Source organism: Mustela nivalis (genome assembly GCF_964662115.1).
Source record: "Mustela nivalis genome assembly, chromosome: 2".
NCBI lineage: Eukaryota > Metazoa > Chordata > Mammalia > Carnivora > Mustelidae > Mustela > Mustela nivalis.
Window position 1 is genome coordinate 2,663,201 of NC_139021.1, and position 22,084 is coordinate 2,685,284.

At 59.9% G+C, this 22,084-nt stretch overlaps 1 protein-coding gene across 9 annotated transcripts in view; it reads right to left on the reverse strand.

The window, feature by feature from the left end:
- Window positions 1-844: 844 nt before the first annotated feature.
- Window positions 845-22,084, reverse strand: part of DENND3 (DENN domain containing 3) — a 50,339-nt gene continuing 29,099 nt past the window's right edge. For 5 of the 9 annotated variants that reach the window (XM_082720621.1, XM_082720625.1, XM_082720624.1 and 2 more), the window contains 10 exons: window positions 18,950-19,209; window positions 18,039-18,209; window positions 16,806-16,935; window positions 13,844-13,951; window positions 11,177-11,316; window positions 8,978-9,132; window positions 7,883-8,016; window positions 2,841-2,959; window positions 2,614-2,751; window positions 845-2,435 (listed from right to left, as the gene is read on the reverse strand). In XM_082720621.1, coding sequence (XP_082576747.1) covers window positions 2,235-2,435; window positions 2,614-2,751; window positions 2,841-2,959; window positions 7,883-8,016; window positions 8,978-9,132; window positions 11,177-11,316; window positions 13,844-13,951; window positions 16,806-16,935; window positions 18,039-18,209; window positions 18,950-19,209 — 1,556 coding nt within the window. In that variant the 3' untranslated portion in view covers window positions 845-2,234. The remainder of the gene's footprint in view (window positions 2,436-2,613; window positions 2,752-2,840; window positions 2,960-7,882; window positions 8,017-8,977; window positions 9,133-11,176; window positions 11,317-13,843; window positions 13,952-16,805; window positions 16,936-18,038; window positions 18,210-18,949; window positions 19,210-22,084) is intronic. The other 4 variants (XM_082720622.1, XM_082720628.1, XM_082720626.1 and 1 more) reach the window with 2 other exon arrangements.

The following is a 22,084-nucleotide window of genomic DNA, read 5'->3' on the forward strand; positions in this document are numbered from 1 at the left end:
GCAGCCTGGCAGTTAGTAGCACACGTGAGAAACGAGCTCCCGAGCGTCTGAGCCTGAGCCCCCGGGGACCCCCACAGCTTCCAGACACTTCCAGGCAGCACACACAGCGGGGCAGCTCTGCCCGGCTCTCTGGCCAAGCCCTCCCCAGCCCTGCAGGGAAAGCACCTCATCTTCCTAAGGAACCTTCTAGAAATGGACGGAAGTCAGTCATACACTTTTAATTCAGATGCTACACTCAACATCCGATTCCAAGGTTGTCACCGAGAGGGGCCAACACGTTCACATCTTCAGAGTGGCTCCTGATGACCAGGCCGAGGGACCATGTGTGCAGTCAGCGGCAGTGGGCAAGCCTGCCGCTGGCACCGTAGCCCAGGGCCGCACCCCGAAGCCAGCTTTGTCTTCTCTTGTTCGAGATACGGCTGGAGCGCTGAAATCCTAGTAGAACTGGCTTCCCACTCAAGATAAACACTTTTTTTTTTTTTTTGGTACCAACTTAATTCCGGTTTCTGGAGCCAAGGCGGGGAAGGCGCCGGCTCACGGATGCCAGCTCCCCTGGGGCTTCCCGGGACAAGGCGTTCAACATGGACGGTCCCCCAGCACAGAGGGGACACTGAAGGCAGAAAGTGACCTTTCACCTAAAAGCCCCCACCGGCCCTTCTGTCACTGTCACGTAAGATCTTGGAAATTATCACCAAGAGTAAAGGGAACGAAACGTCGGCATTGAAGTAACTGGAAGTGCTGTTATAGTCGTGTGAATCCAGGGCAAACCCCGAACGGCCCGGCTTACTTTATGGCTCTCACCCACCAGCGAATGTGGGGAAAGTGAGGGTCTCGGACATCAGCGTTTAATAAACGAAGGAATTCATTATCGACAGGTCAAAACAGCTGGTTAGTGTGGACTGACATTCAATAATTTATGAGTGTTTCTGACCGGATTTGACTGTAATTTTTCACATGTTCACAAAAGCAGAATTCAACCTTGTGTCCTTTGCTACGGCAGAGTCTCCCTTCCAGGAGTCAGGAACACCCCTTCTTTGTAAGCACAGTCATGGGGGCATGAGGCCGCCTGGCTGTTCTCTGCACCACATTCCCAGAACACCCCACAATCTGGGGCCGTGATACGGACCATGCAAAGCACGTAAGTTCTGCAGAGCAAGACCTGGTCTAAGCTTTCGTCTGGAGGCTCCGGACACTCTGAGCTCAGCCCCATCCCGGGGGCTGGCAAACACCTCTGACCTTTCAGAATCAGCATGGCTTCTGAGTCCGACAAGCCCAGGGCAGAGGGTCCAGCGGCCCCATCTGCGGCTGAGCTTATGGTGGGTCCATTGGGGCACAGGGACAGACCCTCACTCGGTGCTGTCGGGGGGATATCCGCTCCCTCTGGACACTGAGGGAGGGACATCTCGACATCTTGATATAATAGTAAAAATGTGTAAGAGGTCTTTTTTTGCAAATACTTAATTTATAGCTAATAAGATCATTTCAGATAAATAACAGACCATCTACGGCAACAGACCAGATGCAGATGGTAGAAATATATGTGACTGAGTGGCAGCAACATCACTAGAAAATTCGATCATGGATGCTCTTTTAGGTGGAACTCCTCGCCAGTATCTTTGGTAGCCCAGTCTCTCTAGGTCTCTTTATTATAAAGACCGGACACTAGTTAAAGAAGCACAGGGCTTGCCTCAGCCCAGCCTGGCCACACCCCTGAGCCTGGTGCCGTCCCCTCCCTCGGCCATCCTGGGTCACCTGCTCTGAGCAGGCCCAGCGAGGGCAGCCACCAATCTCTTCAGCCACCAAGTTGTCATGTAAAAAGCACCTCCTCATGCACGTGCTGGAAATAAGCGGTCGCTGAAGGTGGCAGGTCCCCTGCCCGCTGATGCTCACTAGACACTTGCTGAGTGAACGGAGCAGAGGAGACACACACCAGAGACTTGAGGTCTGCCGGTCACACGTGATGGGGCTAAATCACTTCCCTCCCGCGCTGGTGCTGGCCCCTAGTCGTGAGTTCTGGAACTTTCTAAACAACACACAGGGTAACTTCACGGCAGAGCCTATTAGCAAGTTGATGCAGCTGCCTGCGGAGAAGCACCCCAAGCTGGCTGTTTGGACTCAGGAGAGCGGCACACCGCCCTCCCCCATGGGGGGCCCGACTGGCTCCCCTCCCCCACCTTCCTGGGGAGGCGCCAGCAGGGGCGGGACACCGCGCTGCTCAGCATGTTCACCCACGTTTACTCGACTTTCCAGATGGCGATCTTCCCTTCCGCCTTGCCCGACCCGCTCAGCACGTATCTGTCCTCCGCCGAGCACAGGGTCTTCACCGTGTCCACGTGGGCCACCAGCTCCTTTTCCACCCTCTTCCTCTCGGCGTCGATCACGTAGATTTTCCCTTTGGACTTTCCCTGTGCCAGGCCTGTGCCACCGACCCAGATCTGCCGGGGAGGAGCGGAGGGGGCGTCGGCCACACGCAGACTGGCCCGGGAAGGGAGACCCCTGGAGGTGTGCTTTACCCAGTACACCCCCGCATCCGAGTCCTTCCTGGACAGGCCGCGAGGGGACGTGGCCAGGGCAAGAGCTGGGCCCCGGGGGGGGCGTGGCTCCCCGCCTTACCTGCTTCTTCACCCTGATCATGCAGCTGACCTCGGAGCAGTCCTGGAGGCGAACCGCCTGAGGCCGCTGGGTCAGGTCCTTCAGGCTCCACGTGTAGATGCTGTCGAGGCCCGCACAGGCCGCCCAGAGCTGCTCCTGCTGAAAGACAGGTCACGGTGTGGCTGCCGGTGGCCCTCCGCCCGGGGGGGCCCGCCCAGACAGACGGACGCCTCGGCCCAGACAGATACCTCCGGGAGGAGCTGGAAGCTGAGGAAGGACGTGCTGATGTCCTTGAAGTTCTCGCTGACCCTCAGTTCTTGACAAAGGAGTCCGCCGGACGTCATGGCCACGATACTGTTCCCTGTGCCTGCAGAAGGAAGGGCGAGCCTGAGGCCCGGGGGCGCACCCGGGGCTCAGGGATGAAGCCCCTCGAAACGTCACCTGGGCAACTGGCAGGTGCCAGCATCAGCCGAGCGCTCCCAGCAGCCCCGGGGGCCGTCTCCCCGCTGCGACTGACGGGGAGCCCGCCACCTGCCACGCCTTCCGAGGCCCCGCAGACCCGTGGGATCACGTTAGCGTTGGGAACCCGTCCCCCACCAAGCCCCAGCCAGTCCTTCCCCCGTCGCAGATGAGAATTCAAAGTGACGGTGCCACATGTCACCAAGTGCATCTTCATCTGTGACTCGGAGAACGTCTGTGACCCGAAAGCCACTGCAGCTCGACAGCCTCAGGAGGCTGGGCAGCCCGAGACTTGTCCTGCTGGGACGGCGCCCTGTGCCCCTGACCCCAGCACTGAGGCCGCTGCACCAGCACCCAGACACGGGGACAGGCAGGCGCAGCCTCGGGGGCTGCCCCAGGTGGATGCAGACAGAGGGGGAGCCCACAGGCGGCTGTAGGTCCCCTCGGCCACCCCTGGCCGTGGTTGCCCCAAAGACTTGGAAACTCAGCGGGGCTCTCAGTCACAGAAAGCGAGAGCTGCCCTCACCCTCTCCTTCCTGCTTCGACGCTCAGGTCAGGGTGGTCTCCCCCGAGTAAAACCTGGTCCTGCACACGGCCTGTCGGCCAGCTACACCGTTAGCCACTCGGACCAACCAGTGAGGCCCCTGTGATGCCGCGGCTGGCCAGGAACCCCAGGCCTGCCCCTCGGAAGGCACTTCTGGCCCCCAGGGCCCCCGTCAGTGCACGGGACACAGAGCCCCAGAAGAGGCCCTGATAAGAAGGGGCCCGGGACAGGACGAGGCTCCAGAGAGGCTGACCAGGGCAGCGACAGAGGAGAGCTCCCGTCCCTGGCCTCTCGCGTCCCATGGCCGCTGGCGAGCTCCGCCGCGGGAAGGGCAGTACTCTAGTTCACTTTGCAAATGAAGACACGGACTGCAGAGAGGCCACAGCCTGAACCGCGGGGGGTGTGAACAGGTCTGCTTCGCCCTCAGACGCAGGGAGCCCGAGCAAGGGCAGCCGGCCACGCAGCCCTCGGGGAGGACGCGGACGTCGGAGGTGGCCTTGCTGGGCTAGAGAGGACGGCCATAGCCCCTCAGGCTCACCTCACCAAATGCCTGGAGAGGAGTGGGGCGCACCGCCTGGCCGGCCCTCCCTGTCAGGTCCGCCTCCGAGCACACCGAGGTCCTCATGTCAGAAGACCCCGACCTGCGCCCAGCATCTGCACTGGTGATGTCTGATGAGGGACCAAGGCTTGCGCTTGGCAGGCGCTTACGACAACACTTGTCAGGCGTGCACTCCCTGTGGCCTGAAGAAAGCCCACGCTTCTCCTTGTCAAAGGGAAACTACTGACTCAATTATTAACTTGGAAGAGAACAGTGACTCTGTCCTCTGTTCACTCCCTCACTGTCCCTGACACGACCCTTTTATTTAGCACAGTCAGGTCAGCTGTGGTAGTCCAGAATGCAGCCGGGCTGCATGCGCACACACGCACACGCATGCACACGCACACGCACGCTGGAGATCAAGCCTGAGACATACGTCCTTGAACAGAGAAGTGAACTCCCACCCTGTAGCCAGACCCAGGCTCTCCTTGCCGGTGCTTCCCGGTTCTCCACGGGACCCCGAGGAAGAAGCTTTCTCGCGCTATGTCACGCTCCACCTTGCTCAAGGGTCTGGTTCGGGGCTGCCAATGTGTCTGGGAAGAGAAGGAATACCCCCAAAATGAGGGAGCCCAAAAATGTACAAATAATTCTCAAATCTGTGGCCGACTCCTGAACTGTGTATAAACAGAGAAGGCAGAAGCAGAACAGCTCAGAGTTAGAGCTCATTCAGCTAGGAAGGCTGCACACATTCCGCAGGCGTCCCCTTGCGACCCCAAAAGAGCCGCACTTACAAAAGCGAAGACTATACATGAGAACGTGTGTCACGTGCTCCAGGATTACGCTCAAAAGTGAAATGTGTTTAACCCAGAAAAGCGGAACACCAAGCCTCTGCAGGATTAGGACTGGCCAGTAAGTGATTCAGTGACCTTCCGGAACAAAGCCTAATGGTCTCTAAAGAAGGCTGTAATTCGGTCTCCTAGACGTGTCCACCACGGCCAGGATACGACAAGAACTCCTGCACATGTGACGCACGAGGACACGAAGGCAGCAGAAGAAACAGCACACAGAAGCAGACCCACCGATGACCAGGATCTGGCAGAGAACGACCTCGACCGACAATTACAAATAAACTTAAAAACTCACAGGAAGACAGAGGACGGGTGGACATAAAGACTTTAGAAGAGAAATGGAAATTTGGGGGGCTGAAATGAAAATTTGCTGGACAGGTCCAGCAGCAGACAGGACACAGATGGTGAAACGTCCAGGTCTTCCCCAAGCTCGACACAGGAAAGGAAGGAAGGAATCACAGCTGTGGGGAGGCCGGAGCGGCACGGTCCGTCGCCCACTGTATATGTTCACAGCACGCTCTGACTCCAGAATACGTGTGTGTGTACGTTCACAGACACACACACACACACACACACAAATGAAAATCCCAGCAGACACGGACAAAGAATGGACAAAAGAAATACTAGAAGGGAAGGGAGAAAAGTCTCCGCCGCTCGTGAAAGTCAGCCACAGCGAGACAGACGTGAAGACCTTCACACCTGAGCACGCCACGGCCTGACGCGTGAAGAGCAAAGACCGCCCCTCGCGCAGCCTCAGGGCTCAGACATGATGTGTTCAGCCAAACAACAGGAATGACTTCTCATCAGGAACACACAAACCTACATGACAACGGAAAGAGATTTCTGAACCGTGGGGGGATCCGGTCCGTCAGCCTGGAATTTGCTTACAGCAGACTCAGGTCATAAGAAATTCTAACGGAGATGCTTAACGCTAAGGGAAGCATTGCCTGATGGGAACCACGAACGGACCTCTCCAGAAGTGGTTGAATGTATAGGCAAAAATCAGTACTTATGCAAAAATTTTAAAAAATATTTTTGGGGGACGCCTGGGTGGCTCAGTTGGTTAAGCAGCTGCCTTCAGCTCAGGTCATGATCCCAGCATCCTGGGATCGAGTCCCGCATCAGGCTGCTTGTTCCGCAGGGAGCCTGCTTCTCCCTCTTCCACTCTGTCTGTGCGCTCGCTCTCTCTCTCTCTCTCTCTGACAAACAAATTAAAAAAATCTTAAAAAAAAAAAAATATTTTTGGAAGGGGGCGCCTGGGTGGTTCAGTGGGTTAAAGCCTCTGCCTTCGGCTCGGGTCATGATTCCAGGGTTCTGGGATCGACCCCGCATCGGGCTCTCTGCTCAGTGAGGAGCCTGCTTCCTCCTCTCTCGCTGCCTGCCTCTCTGCCTGCTTGTGATTTCTGTCTGTCAAATAAAATCTTTAAAAAAATTTTTTTTGGAGATTTATCACACAAAAAGATACTGCTTCAAACAACAGTAGCCCAAGGGGCAGGAAGAGGTCAGTGGAACTGCCGATGCGGCCGGGAGCTCCCCACGTTTCGCGTTCAGGCTGCCGATCGCAATCCTTCGAGCAACCATGAGAAAGTGAAACCAAACAATGGAGAGCTAAGATGACGCTAAAGTAAATTAAATATAAAAAATCCTCCTTTCCTGCCCTCTTTTAGACGGAGTAACAGAAGCGAAGGAGAAAGGTGGGAAAGGGAGGGGTGCGGGGGCGGCGGGCCCCGCGTGAGCTGTCGGCACGGCACTCGGAGCCAGCGGACCGGCAGGCAGACGTTTCTGCACAGCACGCGCACACACACGCGGGGCACACGTGCACGGACGCACGCCTGGGAAGGCACTGTGGCCACCGGGGGAGGCTGCCGCCGCACACCGCCACGAGGGCGTCCACGGTAAAAGCCAGCGGGTTTGGTGAAGACGCCGGCGACCCAGAACCTCCTACGCGGCGGGCGGGAGCGGCGCGCAGGGCAGCAGCTTTGAAGGAGAGTCTGACGGCGTCTCTAAGGGGTAAACACGGGGTAACTCCTGGGTGCCATTGCGGGATAATCGCACAAGCACATCGACCTCCCCAAAAGGAGCTGTAGCCAAACATCGCAGGTGGCCCTGAGCACACGAGACTCGCCAACCGCGCGGCCACAGGGTCCATGCAGGAAAGGCCCGGGACAGGTGACACGGCGGCAGAATCCACAACGGGTTCCCTGTGGGTGGGCGCTGCCCGGAACGCGGCGCAGGGGAGCCCCCCGCGGTGGTGGACATGCCTGGGCCCCTGGGTGGTTCTGTGATGTGTGCTTTGGTCCACAGCCAACAAACGACGAGGTCATGCCTTTTACCTCGTGTAAAACAGGCTTCGAGTCCAGAAAGCCGTGCTCGTGACCATGGCCCTGGCGTGTGGCACAGCCGGGGAAGGCTTGGAAGTGGACTGGGCTGGGCTCTGGGAGGCTCAGAGATGCAGGACCCGCGCCTCCAGCCCCAGCGTTTGTTGGTCCCCGTCACAGCCCGGCAGGGTGCCCCGCCGAGCTCCACAGACACTCCCGGGGTCTGGGTGGAGGCGCGCCCGGCAGGGGGGACGTGGGCCACACACAGAGTGACCGGGCCACAGCGGGCTCCTGGAAGGAGCAGTGATGATTCCCGGGGCACGAGCTGCATTCACGCCCCAAGCAGGGCTCAGCGAGAGCAGAGGCGAGCAGCAGGGAGAGGCAGCAGGTGGAAGGTCGCAGGCGTCCTGGTCGCCGTGAGGAGGCCCGAGAAGCCGCCAGCACGGGAGGGGAGCAGGGAGCCCGCGGGCACAGAGCAGGCCCAGCCGGCAGGTGGGAAGACGCAGCACAGGAAATCGGCCGCGAGCTCGCGTTCCGTGTCCTCTCCCTGGAGCCGGGGGACAGCAGGGGCCCGAGGACTTACAGCACCAGAGGCAGCCGTCATGCAGGCTGATGGATGAGAGCCTGCCGCCGGGCAGCTGGAACCTGTCGGTCACCCGCAGGGTGCTCACATTCCACGCCAGGATGGTCCCGTCCGTGCTGCTCGAGTACACCTTGCTGGGGGTGTGAACACACCGTAAGTTCGGCGGCAACACGCCCAGAGCCCAGAGTCCCCGTCCCGCCCCAGCAAACGCTGCCCGCTGGACAGAACAAGGCGTTAGGTCGGGACCCACGCAGCAGGCACAGGTGGTCTCCTGAGGGTGCCTCTCGTTGCCCCGCAGCGTCTGCTGCCCGCTCTGCAGAACCGTGACACGACCACAGAGTCAAGTCTAGCCCCTGACGCGGGGCACCAGCCGGTGCGAGGTGGGGCCCCTTCACCTCCCAAGAGCGATTAATCTTCAGCTCAGCTCCTTATGTTCTAAGCCGGGCCCCGGGGTGGTGCCTGTGCCCCGTGACCGTGCTCCCCGAGCCACCGCCTCCTCCCTAGAGGGAAATGGGACCCCTCCGCGCTCTCCACTCTCCTTGGGGCACCTGCTGTGTGCCAGGCCCGGTTCTAAGCACAGGACCCACAGCAAAGACAGGACAGATGGGTTCCAGCCTCTGAGCAGATGTGCTGAACACGGCGAGGACAGCGGAGGAAGCAAGTACACGTGACAGACCGCACCAGATCCCCAAATAGACAGGCGGGGTCCTAACCCCCAGGACCTCAGAGTGCGGCCGTCCTTGGACACGGGGCCCTCAGGGAGGCATTCGAGTCAAAGTTAACGGTGGGGCCCGAACCCAGCGTGACTGGCATCCTTACAGGGGAACCTGCGACACGGGCGAGCAGGGCCACGTGGCAGCCGCGCTCACCCTGCAGGTGGCCCACAGGAGCGACCCGCTCCCCCGTGCTCAGGACCAGAAACGAGTGGGAACATCACCCAACTTGGCTCGCGACGGACCTGCTTGCTTCGCTCTACATGGCCGGCCTGGCCCCCGCAGGCCATCACCCGCCGTGACTGGGAGCCCCTCCGGCTCAGCGCTCACCACCCACCCGGGAGCCCCAGGGCCCCTTCCCCGCCACGGAGCCCGGTGGTACCTGGGCGTCCCGCTCTGCACGGCCAAGTCCGTGACGCCGGAGCGGTGGTCGGTGAGCTGCTTGTTGCAGGACATGCTGTGGACGTTGATGATGTAGATGACCGAGTCCTCGGAGCCGACCCACACCTGGTTCTGCTCCGCCATCACCATGCAGTTCTGACACAGGCCGGGGAGAGACGCCGTCAGCCGCGCGGTCCCAGCCTCTGCCTCGCTGCCCCCCTACCCCGCACCTCCGCTCCGGGGCACACGGGGGCCATTCCTGTGCACCCCGGTCATGTTCTGTCCACGGACCAGTGTCTAAACTCGTTACATAGTTTTTTCCCCAAGATTCTATTAATTTGACAGAGGGAGAAAGAGCAGCAGAGGGAGGAGAAGCAGACTCCCCACGGAGCAGGGAGCCTGATGCGGGGCTCGATCCCAGGACCCCGGGAGCATGACCTGAGCCGAAGGCAGACAGTAAACCCACTGAGCCACCCAGACGCCCCAGTTTTAGTTAGTTTGTGAGAACGAGAGCATGAGCTGGGGGAGGGGCATGCTGAGTCACCCAGCCACCCCTAAAAATTGGTAGTTGTAATTTTACCAGTAAATATTCCCATAAATTAAAAAAGGAAGCTAGCTTACTAATTTCAGAATTAATCATTTGAAAAAGCCCTTTCTAGGGGTGCCAAGGAGGCTCAGTCGTTAAGTGTCTGCCTTCAGCTCAGGTCATGATCCCAGGATCCTGGGATCGAGACCCACGTCGGGCTCTCTGCTTGGGGTGGGGGGGGCCTGTGTCTGCTTCTCCCTCTGCCCCTCCCCCTGCTTGTGTTTCTGCTCCTTCTTTCTTTTTGTCAAATAAATAAATAAGATCTTTAAAAGAAAAAAAGTTTACTTGTTTGATACCAAAACTAGTAAGTATTAAAAGAAAAAAGAAGCTCTTTCTCTTAAAGTATCTACCTGAGAACTGGTATAATTTTAGTAAATGTTTTTCTTTAGTGGCCCAAAGATACCTCAGATAAACTGCTGTGAACGTCAAGTTTCAGGAGAGACAGTGTCTCCTTGAGACAAGTGTCCGAGTTTCTTTCTTGTGAAACGGGACGGAGTACCTCAGGGACAGCAGGAGGGGTTGTTCCCGGAAGCGGGGGAACTTGCCGCACTGCGGGAATGTTGTTACTTGGCCTGCCTGGGGGCAGCAGAGACGGCCCCGTAATGTGGCCTTTTGATTTTATTTTAGCTAGGATTTTAAGTTATTCTCTTATTAACACGTCACTCGGAAATGCACTTCACTAAGATGCCACAGCAAAAAACTAAATTTAGAATGCACGGGATTTCCTCAACTGCTGTTTGGTCTCGCGCACTACTGGACCTTAGTAAATATCTTATCTAGACCCTGTTACTTTATCAGCTGTGGCTCCCTATGTGGTTACGGGGGAGCAGTTCAGTAACCTCACAGTCTTGCCAGCGTGAGGTCTGCTGCCGGCGCGGTGAAGAATGCGCCCGGCGCCCAGCAACGCGTGCCTAAATTCATCGTGTTTCTGTTGGTCGCAGCCGTTTGGAAAGCCCAGACTGGGCCCCAGGGGGCCACATTATTTTAAGTGATGGGACGTGGCCACCAAAGTTGACACTAAGTGATGCTGGACGCTGGGGTCCCTAACCCCACTGGACCGTTCTCCTGCTGGAGGAGGGAGGGGGAGGACCTCCCAGCGGCACCTCCCGGGGCAGCAGCTTCTTCGCTGAGAGCGTCCCGAGCAGGTGCCTCCCAGCAGGCGGTCGGCGGGAGCGCACCCTGAGCTGGGGGGTGCTGTGGAAGCAGGCCCCGGGGAGCACGTGAAACGTGCCCGCAGGGGCCCACTGCGAAGGCCCTGGTGCCTGCGGGTGCCCCACCACGCAGCGCAAGATAAGACCTGGTTTCCAACCCCACAGACGTGAAAACACTGCACACGTCTGCTTGGGATAGGGGACGCGGACACGAGACAGGACCCCGGATCCGCATCACTGACCTCCATCCTCAGGTTCCAGGCTGGGGGGCGGCTGAGCCACCGTCTGCTCACGCACGGACGCTAACAGGCTAGAGCAGGTGCGCGGCTAGTGCAACCGAACAGGCCGATGCTGTCGGGCAACGTGTACCCCACCACTGTTGACCGGTGTATGCGTCTATCCTTCCGGAACGCACGGCCCGACCCGGGCAGCCGCCGCGTCGGAGGGCACGGCACTCACTCACCACCTTGGAATTGCCCGCTTTAAAGCAGTGCTGGTGGACTGTCCAGGAGGAGGCGTCAAACACGGTCACTTTGCCCTCGCTCAGAGCACACCACAGCTTGGGGTGGGCGTCCTCCACTTTCTCTGCTGGGTCCAGGTGCCCTGAGGGAGGAAGCAACCCAAACACGTCTTTCAAGGGAAGCCGGTGACGCCATTCCTCGGGTGCCGCCTGGGGCCCTGCGTGTGCCAGGCCCCGTGCCCACGGGGGACACGCCGACGGACCAGAGAACGACACGGGCACGGGCAGCGGCCAGGGCGGCTTCCCTGAGCCGGGGTCTGGAGGATGGGCGCGTGGTCTCCGGAGACCAGCAGCCCGAGCGGGGACCGGGAGCAGGTGTGTGCCAGGGACGAAGGCAGGAGGGCGGGCGGCGGGCAAGCCGGGGCGGGAGCCGTCGTGCAACCCGTGTGCGCCCCCACCCCACGACTGCTGCGCACACGTCCCCTGGCTACAAGTCCCCACACACACTGCATCTCGGCCATTCGAACGGTGTGAAGATTCTGGGTTTGGGGCCGTGACTGGCCTGCACTCCCCTGACGGCACAGGCTCTCATTGCCATGTATGTGGAGGGCGTCTTCTGGGAGCGGGCGTTCTGCTCGCTTGCCTCGGAGCTGGGCGGGGCTCCTCTCTGCGACTTGGGCCTGTTGTCGGCTCTGCTGTGTTACCAACATGCTATCCACGTCCAGACGACCCTGTTCACTCTCTTCAAAGGGTCCTTTTTTTTTTTTTTTTAAAGATTTTACTAGAGAGTGAGTGAGCAAGAGAGCACAAGCAGCAGAGGCAGAGGGAGAAGCAGACTCCGCAGAGCAGGGAGCCCGGTGCAGGGCTCGGTCCCAAGACCCTGAGATCATGACCTGAGCCGAAGGCAGACTCTTCACCGAGTGAGCCCACAGGTGCCCAAAAAGTGTCTTTTTAAAGTCCATCATCTTCACAGTCAATTCCACCAATGTCTTCCTGGCTAGCACTTCCGCACGGTTTCCTTCTCTACCCCGAGGTCAAGGTCATGGCCCTCTGTGTTGGCTGCTAGAAGTTTGCCTGCCTCACTCGTCAGTGCCTCCCCAGGTACCTTCCTGTCCGCTGGGAACTGACTGCGTGACCTGAGGTGTGGCCAAGGGATGCACGATGTCCCAGCGTCATTTATGGTGACGACTGCCTTTCCCTCAAACCCCTGCTCGGTCATATCCCCTCCGGCACTGATCAACGAAGCATAAATGTGTCGATCTCTCTGGGGTATTCATCCCACAGCTTCCAGGCCCCCTTGGGGAGATGCAGCCCCACAGAGTCAGCCCCACCAGCGACTGGGACGCTTTGAGGCTGGGTGGCGGCGCTGGAGAGCCGGCTCCGGAGCGCTCGGGCAGCACTGGCGTCCGGAGCCACCACTAACGGCTTTACCCGGCTCCCCTTCTCAGCAGGTCCTGACTGGGCTTGTCCCTCTTGCCCCTCAGCGCTGGCCGCAGCCCCACTCCGGTCCTCGCTCCTCAGAGACGGGCAGACACTTCACGGGACAAGGGCTCCACCACTCTTCACGGTGGCCCTTCTGGACGCTCTCAGAGTCACCCAGCCCATCGTGACGGGAGGCCCGGGTCCAGTCGGTGTTCATGTGCAGGAAGCCGACAAGGTCTGAAATACTCATTGATCCAGACACCAGGACGACACTGTCTCCGTCTGTGGTGTCAGAGTCAACAGGAGCCCTGACTGCAGGCGTCCGGCCCGTCTCCAGGGGCACGAGGTCCGACTGGGCTCTGTCCTCCACGTTCTGTCTGTCACTTTGTGGGGTCCTCGTCTGCCGGGGAACGACTTTGCCACCGAGCGGCCATTTGTCCCTCTGGAACCGGAGAGCTGGGGGACACTGTGCAGGCAGAACTGAGGGGACAGGGGAGCACGGCGCGGTGATCACGGTCACTCACTGCACCCTCCGTGAGCCCAAGCCAAGCGCCCGGACGCGGGTTCTTTCCTGCCCAGAATGAGGTCCTTTGTTTCCCGGCTCCGTGAGCCGCGAGCAACCCTCCTGCCGCAGGCCCGACAAGGAAGGCTTCTGTGAAGGCGTCCTCGTCCCGCTCAGACCTGCAGCGGCGCCCGTTCCTGTCTGGCCTTCATGCTGCTGCAGCCTGCGGGAAGCCGGGGGGCCCGTGTGCGGGAGTCGGGCTGCACAGCCGCGCGCCAGGAAGATCAGCCGTGTCCTCGGACGCGCCCAGACGCGCCCGCATGCCCACAGCTCGAGAGGAGATCCGGGGCACAGCCGTCGGGACAGCAGGCCCAGATCAAGCGCCCCCGGAGGAAAGGGTGTGAGTGTGAGCGCTGTCCAAACTGTAGAGCACCGTGCGGCATGAGGGACCGCTGAGCAGAGCAGAGTCCCCATGGGGTGCCCCCCAACTCCCTATCAGTCCCCGTGGGCCCCCAGCTGCCGCCTCCCTGACGCAGTCGGGGGGTTTCTACTTATTGAGTGAGCTCGGCAGCCGCTCGTGGACTCGACCTCGTGAAGACCAGAGCTGGGGGAGCCCGCAGAGACCCTGGGTCCCCACGGACGCTACATCACGTCCTGCCCCCTTCGCGTCAGGGCTGACCTCAGACACAGACCCAAAGTCCCCGGAGTGCTGAGAAGGGCAGCCGGAAGCCAGCGGCTCTGCTCACCCGGGGTGTACAACAAGACGTCCACGGCGCGGGGCAGAGTCTCTCCCGCCGAAGGGTTGATCTTGTGCTTCAGGGTCTCCGAGGTCGTCTTTGGAACCGCCGTGGGCACTGAAAGGCAAGTGCTCTGTTAGCGTCCTATTCTCCGGGAAACTCTCTGCTCTCTCCGGGAGCTTCCGACGCTTGGCCCCAGACCCGAGAGTAAGGCATCCGCATCCTGGCACCCCCACACCCCGCTGCGAGTGCGGACCACAGGCAAGATGGGGACGCCGCTCCCATCCCCGCTGGGAACCAGTGTGACCTCTGTCTGCACTTGGCCATCGCTGATTATCCACTAAAGACAAGACCTTAGCTGTTTCCCAGTGACGAAACCGAGACAACTAGCCCGAGAGCGGTCTCTCAGCCTGGGCCCTGTGGCCACCTCTGGCCATGGCTGTGGTGGCTGTGAGGACGGACCCGGGCACTGAGGGACAGCCAGCAGCAGCCTGGGTGCCCCAGCGGATGCCACATCCGCCCCAACCACAGATGTCTCCCGCCTCCCCCAGTGCCTCCCCGCCGGGTTGGGTGCAGCATTTCATAAGTTTAACTTTTAGATCTTCCATCCTGAGCAGACCCCAGGCTGCTGACGGAAGCCGGGCTTTCTGCCTCGATCCTGTCAAGCTTTGCTCACCCGAGAGCAGTTCTTGTGGGTGACGAGGGGTCAGGGACACTGAGCCGAGACCACCTGCCTTGACCACATGGAGCCAAGTGGACAATTAGAGCAAGCCGGCAGGCGCTGGTGGCCACCAAGGTGACGGTGTGCCTCGTCTGTAAAGGAGTCAGAAGGCTTCGGCAGAGAACTGAGATAAAGAGCTAAACTGGACTGTTTGATTTTGTTCCTAATGAAAAAAATAACAACCACTGGGGCGCCTGGGTGGCCCAGTGGGTTAAAGCCTCGCCTTTGGCTCAGGTCATGATCCCAGGGTCCTGGCATCGAGCCCCACGTCAGGCTCTCTGCTTAGTGGGGAGCATTCTTCCCCCTCTCTCTCTGCCTCCTTGTGATCTCTGTCAAATAAAAAAATAACAAGCCGCCAATGTCTGCTTCTAAGACTGTTGACAAGAGCCCCTCCCAGTCCCTTCTGCTGGGGTTGCAGTGACCAGAGCATCCTGCCTGCTCCCAGAAAAGGGGGTTCTGGGATGGGGGGTTCCAGGACAGTGGGGGAGGGTCTGCGATACAGGACGGGGGATTCTGGGACCAGGCAGCATCAGCGATCCCACAGACGGCGACAGATGTGACAAAGGGCGACATGCACCAAAGCAAATCAACACTTAACTGAGATGTGTTTTTTCTGAATCTGGAAGAACATTTTACTTACATACTTATTTATTTATTTATTTTAAAGATTTTTATTTATTCCTCTGACACACAGAGATCACAAGTAGGCAGAGAGACAGGCAGAGAGAGAGGGGGAAGCAGGCTCCCCGCTGAGCAGAGAGCCCAATGTGGGGCTCAATCCCAGGACCCTGGAAGCATGACCTGAGCTGAAGGCAGAGGCTTTAACCCACTGAGCCACCCAGGTGCCCTGGCCCAGGAGCCAGGACAGCATGCGCAAACAGAACCCACCCGTGTGTGTGCCCAGCATTGTTTGCAACAAACAACCCACACGGTCAGCTGACAATGGTGAGCTGAGGGGTCCACCCGCACAGCGGTGCTTAGCCCCAGGACAGAGTGACACGGGACACCTGCTCCAGGACAGGCTCTGAAAGCAGCTTAAGGAAAGACACCCCTCTCAGAAGGACACATGCTGGAGGAGGCGCGTATGAGAAATGCCCAGAACAGGCAAATCCAGAGAGAGAGAGAGAGAGGGGGGCTCAGTGGTTGCTTGGGGGCTGTGTGGCTCCTACGTGGTACAGGGTCTCTTTCTGGGCGATGAAGGTGTCCTAACATTCCCTCTGGTGATGCTGCACTCGCCCATGAGTGCGCTAGAACCACGGAGCTGTGCACCGTCCCTGAGTACGGCATGCGAATTCCATCTCAGCAAAGCCGTGATTTAAGGAAACAGCGCATACAAACAGGACTAGAGATGGTCCTCCGTGGTTCGCGTCCATGGTTCACCTGTTTCATGAACTTGATGTTGTTGGACCTAACACAGGGCGGCCACGGCTCGGAGTGATGGTAGCAGGTAAGCAGTCCCCCTGTTCTATGCAAATCACAGGACTGCTCGCTTCTAGATCATTTAAAAATTGAAATACACAGAAGTAGCTAAAATGATGCATAAAGTTGTTCCTACCCATTTGCTATTTCCTAGACTTAAAAATCCACCCCTGACAAATTAAAACAGCCCACCACGACCAGTGTCCGTATGGCTTCCAGAATGTGAGAGCCAGGACTCAGTGTGCACGCAGGTGATCAGAGAACTCCCAACGGGGGAAACTGACCACGTCCAGGGCAAGAAAAGACCCGTCCACCCGGGGCCTCCGCTGGGGCTCCAGTCGATACACCGCACGCACAACGGCTCTCCGGGGGGCGCATTCGTGACACACAGCGACCTCGCCAAGGACTCCGCGAGCCACTCAGCAGCCATCCACCGATCCCCACCACACATGACCAGCTGCCAGAGAGCTGTTGCTGGCAACTAAGAGCCCCGGCAAACAGCACCCAGCGTGTGTGGGACGTCACTCAGAGCCCCTCCGTGGGTCCTGGTAGGTGCAGAGCGCCCCGGGAAGAGGAGAGAAGGACGCGTGTGACGCAAAAATACACGTGTTAAAGTGTAAGAAGGGAAAAAGTGAGACATTCAGGATCAGCTCTCACGTCAGCCAGATAAAACTCCGGAAGGCACAGTCGGGGCACCACGGCTCTGTCGCACACCCAGATAAAACTCCGGAAGGCACAGTCGGGGCACCACGGCTCTGGCGCACACCCAGATAAAACTCCGGAAGGCACAGTCGGGGCACCACGGTTCTGGCGCACACAAGCTCTGCTTACTTTCATTCTTCATCCTGTCGAAGTGAGACAGCTTGGAGGCGGCGTAGATGGCGCCGGGCGACGGCAGCGTGCCCACCACGGCGTCCATCAGCAGGACGTGCGTCAGCGCCTGCTGGATGTACTGCGGGTCCTGCGGGAGAGAGGCGCTCGTTTCTACGCAGTCAGCAAAATGCCTGCCAGGCCTGGGGACATTACAGCCAGCACCACCTTCGAAAAAGCATGCTTGCCCAGGCCGCTCGGACGGCGGATGCGAGGGGCCGATGTCACGGGACTGATTTTGTCCGTCCGAGTTAAGCAAACCCTGGTCGCTTATAGCCGGGGTCGGCCCATGTGTTCTGCAGCTACGTGGGCTCCATGGGCCTTGGGATTTCTGTGGCAACCGCTCAGCTCTGCGGCCGCGGCTTGAATAGCCAGAGATGGTCTGTGGCCCGCGGGCTCTAGCTGGACTGTACCGTTTGTGTGAAATAAAGCAGCGGGCGTAAGAGCAGATGGATGGTCTGAAAGTCACGGAACATTCCAAACCCGGCCAGGCCCTGGGCCCCCTCCCCACTCCAGACAAACGATACCTGCCGTAGCCGCGGTCTGGGCCCCGGTTACCGACTCCCTCGCGAGGGCCAGTGCTCCCGTGGGCGTGTCTGTGCTTTCTAATGTTTGCCCCTGGTGGGGGGCTGCCTCCCCCACCTTCCCCCGATGACCGGGGGCCACGCACCCCTCTGCGGCCCCTGAGCTGCCGCCCGTGTGAGTTCCCATCCACGCTCTGCGCACGCGGCTGCGGCTGCTGGCTGGGTCTAGGCAGCCGGACCCTCTGCCCACCAGCGCCCCATGTGGGCCTCCATCCATGGGCCCTTCGTGCCTGCACCACCCTCACTGCGTGTACTCAAAGCCACCAGTGTGGCCCAAGTCAGTGGAAACACACAGACCCCTGGGCTGTAAGTGCAAGTCCAGCAGATGACGTGCCCCGGCCAGAACTCTAGTCCCGGGGGGCGGGGGGCGAGGGGTGGAGGAGGAGGCAGCTGGAGCAGGGAGTGCCCAGAAGACCCAACTCAGGCCTCGGAGTCCGGCCTCGTTCCTCCAGTGTCCCCAGATGCCACGGGCCACGCCCTAGGCCACCAAACCACGGCATCTCCAGTGCCTCTAGAGGGACCTCATCGGACCCGACGTGAGCTCGTAGGGCCACGCCCGAGCCCGAGACGAGCCGGGGGTTGGGATGAGCAGGCGTGCGCGCCCCCAGACCTTGTGGTCGTCGGCCAGCTTCTTCCCGGCCCACATCTCCTTCACCATCAGGTGCCACAGGTCACACTCCGTCTTCAGGTTAGCCTCAAACACTTCTTTCTTGGACACCGTTTTAATTTTTAAAGTGGGTATTCTCAGAAGCAGAAAAGCTACGGTGGTACTTCTCACTTCCTGTGGAGGCAGAAAAAAGAAGCAGCAGGTAGAGAGGTGTCCCCTGGTGGGAACTCGGGTCGGCAAGGGAAAGTGGCAGAGCTGCTGTCTGGAGAACCCCGCTGCCCTGTGCGCACGCGCCCTGTACGCACCTGCCTGGGCCCCCAGCGGCGGCACCCGACCGGGAAGGCAGGCCCAGGACCCAGGGGGCAGAGCTGGGGCTGGCCGGGGCGCAGGACAGGGTGCCCCAGACGGAGCCTGGTCCCGGGCGGGAGGAGAGGGGCGGCCCTGGAGAGGGGCCTCCATGTGACCGTGCTGTCAGACACCAGTCCCAGCGACTGGACCCCCGCCCGCGTCTGAGAGTTCACGGGCTTTCCTGGCCGACGCAGGCCATGACCGACCGGCACAGCCGCACGAAGGCTCTCGTCCGCGGGGTTCAAACAGGGTTCACTCACTCCTGCCTCCTGAAATGCTCCTCTGGAATTCCAGGCGGCAGTCTGCGCGAGCCAGTGTGGCGGGCTGGAGGACGGGGCTGGGGGGCGCCCGCAGGCCACCTTCCCCGCGGCTGCCCTGCCTTCCCGCCTCTCCGTCCCCAGCAGTACTCCGAGCTGGATTAACACATCCAGCTCGCCTCGCCAAGACACACGTAAGGCTGAAGGGGAGGCCAGAGCCCAGTGTCCTCGGTGGGGAAGACGATCACATCTACCTCGAAGGGCCCCTCCTGGCAGCAAGCAGCGCGGGCCGGCCGGCTGCACTCTTACCTCTATGTTCCTGAAGGTGGAAATCTCCACGTAGCCCGGTCTCCCTTCCGTCAGGAGGAACAGGCGCTTCTGGGTCATGGCGATCTTGCCCACGCCGCGGTTCGTCTTGACGGAGCTCGACAGCTTGTACACACACTCGTTCTTGTCCAGACGCTCCATCACCGACAGAGGCAGACTGACCTCCTGCGCTTCTGCTTCTGCCTCTTTCCAGCAGTTGTAAAAATCTTTGAATGTTTCTGGGTCGATCTGTTTCTCGTGTCCTTGGTTTGGTAGAGAAGACGGATTTCTTAGACCTACATACACGGCCTGGCAGAGGTCCGCCCCCACAAGACGTGGCGCACTGTCCACACATGCCAGCAGGGGGCGCCAGCACCCAGGTCTCCCCACCCCAGCTGCCCATGCCCAGGGTGGGCATTCGATCCCGGGGAAGGGGACTGCTGTGTGGCCTGACCCCGGTGGCCACAGTAACTCTTGGGGCATTTTTCACAGTGTCAAAGCCCTGGGGCACCACTGGACCCAGGGGCAGGCATCCCAGGGCCATGAGGGGAGATAGTCCTCAGAGGAAACAAATGCTAAAGAGACCAGATCCTTGGTGACCCTCTTCCACCACTGGATCAAGCCTTGCCTGAAGCTAGCTCTATCTCAGTATTGTTTGGTTACGTGAGCAAACAAGTTATTTGTAACCAAGACAAACCTGATACCGTAACCTTTCTAAACACCCAACAGTCATGGGCTCTGGAGTCAAAGAGAGACCCAGGTCTGGAGCCCAGCCGCCCTGGTTAGTGGTGGGACTTCAAGCAAGCTGTGTAGGGGAGCCGCCTGCTCATCCCTACAGTGGAAGTGGGACCACCCCAGTCCCACTTCACCGACTGCCAAGAAGTCCGGCTCACTCTGACCCCCACGTCTCCCTGTGTCTGCTGCTGCCTTGGCCGGGTTCTGCCTCTGCTCTCATCCCTCGGTCATGCAGTGGGTCCCCTCCCCCCAACCCATCCTGCACAGGAACAAACACCCACACAGCTTCGCAGTCTGCTGCCCTCGGCACCCGGAATGCCCTAAGACACAAGAAGGCACTCCCTCTCTCTCGTTCAAACACGTCAGGGCTCCTCGTCTACATCAGCCCCAAATTCCTCCAGGACGGGGCCCCTCTGGCCCTTCACACACCCACATTCCAGTCAGACTGAGTATATTCTGAAACAGGCCTCCATCACATGCCTCTGCACACACTGGCCCCGGATGTTTGGACCAGAGAACTCTTACGCATTCTATGCAACACCCTGATAAAACCGCAGGGATGACCATCTCACATGCACCCTTCCCTGCCACGGTGGCTGTCCCGGCTGCGCAGCCGCCAAGCTACACACGCGGCTCACTTCCACACCGCTGCACACGACACAGGGTCCCTTCGACCCTCCCATACCCGCAGGAGGCCGGTACTGTTGGCGGCCTGTTCACAAAGCAGGAAGCCGAGGCACGGGCAGGAAAAGCGTTGCTGGCAGGGTGGGTGTGGGGCCGTGCCCCGGCTGTGCACGTGGGTGGCCGTGCCGTCCCGCCGTGTCCTCCCTGCCAACCCGCTGGATGCTGGATCTGAAACGGCCAAAAGACACGGAAAAGGTCCAGGGCAGCCACGTCCCCACTCCAGCTCCAGAACGCGGTGTTGGGACAGTCCCCCGGGGACTTGGCTATCACAGCCACCCGTGAGTATGGCCTAACTGAGCTGTCCCTGCGGCTGTCAGCAGGTCTTGGCCACCACCCCCGCTGGGGCAGCGGCGAAACTGGACAATGCAAGCCTGCGGACACCACGCATATCCATGAGCAACACATGTCCACCGCGCACTTGGGGGGGCTGCCACGCACCCCCACGGCTCCTGCATGCACCCCTGTAGACAGGTCACATCCACTTGTCCCCAGTTCTGCCCAGAAACCCTGGCTGTTCCCTTGCGTGCCCGTCACCCACACACCCCTATCTGGGCCCCAAGCTTGCACACACGTCCACCTCCCTGCCCTGCGGCCTGTCGGGGGCAGCCACCGGTCCTGCAGTGTCAACACCAGACTCTGAAATGTCTGTGAACATGTACGACGACAAGACAGTGACGGGAATCTTCTGAATGAAATCTCAGATGTGTTCTCAGACCACAGCAACTCGTTCTGAGACAGCAGCGCTCGTCTGAGCTCACAGAGCTCTTCTGACGCGCAGCTGTTGGGCTGAAACGTCCATTGGGTGTTGCCTGTGCTACAGCGGCTCACACACCCCAGGGTCGGGACCATTAATTAATTTTGTGATGTGAACGGAACCAAAGTGACAACCAGGCCGTCAATGGCCCATCCACATGGGCCACGTCCGCTGGTTCCCCCCACCACCCCTCCGTGGCATCCTCTGGGTTGCTGCTAGCATAAATCTGGAAGCTGGACACTGTCCACATGTCCAGCCATTAAACTATGCTTCCCAGGTAGCTACAGGCTGTGGAACACACTTCTGGCCACAGGAGTGGGGACAGACCTGTGCTTCCCACTGGGAGAACAGTGCTCCCTGGGGCCATCGGCGCACCATGCCATGAAGCCACAAGGCCACACCAGGAGAGCCTGGTGACATCTCGGATCAGCCACGCACAGCCTGGACGTCTCGCTCCCGAAGAACAGTAACACCAGTGGCCATACACCACCGTATCTCAGGCCTCACCCCTGAACAGGCTGGCCCTGCGTCCTTGTAGAGGCCACCCAAAGGGAAGGGGCAGGGTCTCCCCTGAGACCTGAGGGCCCCTGAGGGCCGCTGAGTCATGGGGGCCCATGCTCCCCCTTCCCGACAGCCCCACACACCGCTGCCCAGGCCTCTCTGTGAGCACCTGTCCCCCTCAGACCCAGCTGGCCGAGCCTGCCCACGGGGGCCCTGGATGAGACCGGGGAGGCGCTGCCGGGCTGCAGGGGACACAAGGCTCTCCCACGCGGCGTGAGCAAAAGACAAACATCTAGTGTAGACACGGACAGAAGACACCAGAGCAGCTCCGAGCGTGCGAGCGGACGCTCATCAGACCAGCTGGGCATCCAGGACAGCAACGTGGGGGTGTCACGGGCCGTGCTGCCCTGAGGGCAAGGAGGCGGCTCGCTGGCAGGACGGCGGTCCCCCCACCCCGACGGGGG